The sequence below is a fragment of the Emiliania huxleyi genome (genome assembly GCF_000372725.1).
Source record: "Emiliania huxleyi CCMP1516 chromosome Unknown EMIHUscaffold_170, whole genome shotgun sequence".
NCBI classification, from domain to species: Eukaryota; Haptophyta; order Isochrysidales; family Noelaerhabdaceae; genus Emiliania; species Emiliania huxleyi.
The window spans coordinates 89,487-90,598 of record NW_005200880.1 but is presented as its reverse complement, the minus strand read 5'-3'; the positions used below and the strand labels follow the sequence as shown (position 1 = coordinate 90,598).

Genomic DNA, 1,112 nt, shown 5'->3' with positions numbered 1-1,112 from the left:
CTTGCGCTCCTTTGGCGCGCCGAAGCGCAGGCAGGCGCAGGCGATGAGAGCCCCCTCCTTCTCGTGCATGATGTGCACCGCCGCACCGTGCAGCGTGCCGGCGAGCACCGCGCGCTGGCCTATCCGCGAACCAGCCGCCGGTCGAGGGGGCGTGAGTCGTGGGCATGCCGCCGGCGAGCACCGCGCGCTGGCCGGTGTCGGAGTGCTCGAGGAGGTCGGCGAAGCCGCGCTGCACGGTGGACGAGAGGGGGAGAGAGTGGGCGAGATTGGGCGAGATTGGGCGAGAGTGGGCGAGAGGGGGCGAGAGAGTGGGCGAGAGGGGGCGAGAGGGGGCGAGAGTGGGAGAGAGTGGGAGAGAGGGGGCGAGAGGGGGCGAGAGGGGGCGAGAGTGGGAGAGATGCGCCGAGCCTACCTGCACGATCGAAGTGACGGCGAGGCCCTTGCGCGCCGCCTTGGAGAGCGTCGCCTCCATCTGGCGCAGGACGCGAGGCTTGACGGAAGGGTCCGCCGCAAACAAAGCGCCGAGCGAGTCGTGCTCTGCGCCGGTGCCTGGTGACTCAGGATCGGTGGTTAGTGACTGGCTGAGCAGAGCGAGCTGTGCTCTGCGCCGGTTGCCGAGAAGCGCAAAGTCCTTGCCCCAAAGCTCGCGGTAGAGGGAGGTGCGCTGCGACGGCGTCGCCGCGCTGGCATACGCGAGTTGCAGCACGGCGGACCTGTTCACACACCGCAGCTGTGAAGAGGCGCCGCCGCCCCGACCCTGCGCGCCACAGGAAGCTTCTCGGACCCTTCCGCGTGCGCCACCAGCTCCGGCACGCGGCCAGCGAGCTGAGAGACGACCGCCCGCTTGTGGCGCGGCGAGCCGTGCCGCAGCACGGCGAGCAGGAAGAAGTGGCCGTAGTGCGAGAGAGCGACGGCGCCTAACCCACCCACGAGGAACGGTGCGCTGCTGCAGGAAGAAGCGGCCGCTGGTGCGAGAGCGCGAACGGCGCGCCGATCGCACCCTGCACGCCCTCCATCAGCGCGTCGCGCTGGGCGTCGGTGCCCGAGCGGTAGCACGCCTGCGGCGCCCGTTGAAGGAGCGTGGGATCAGTGCGCCCTTTCATCAGAGGTGC

General features: G+C 70.5%; 1 protein-coding gene across 1 annotated transcript in view; it reads right to left on the bottom strand.

Moving 5' to 3' along the window:
- Window positions 1-108: 108 nt before the first annotated feature.
- The window catches only part of EMIHUDRAFT_231146 (hypothetical protein), a gene marked incomplete at both ends in the record, with an annotated part of 2,495 nt that continues 1,491 nt past the window's right edge, over window positions 109-1,112 (bottom strand). The window contains 4 exons of the mRNA XM_005784288.1: window positions 109-229; window positions 413-713; window positions 785-917; window positions 1,001-1,096. Of these exons, the coding sequence (XP_005784345.1) occupies window positions 109-229; window positions 413-713; window positions 785-917; window positions 1,001-1,096 (651 nt within the window). The remainder of the gene's footprint in view (window positions 230-412; window positions 714-784; window positions 918-1,000; window positions 1,097-1,112) is intronic.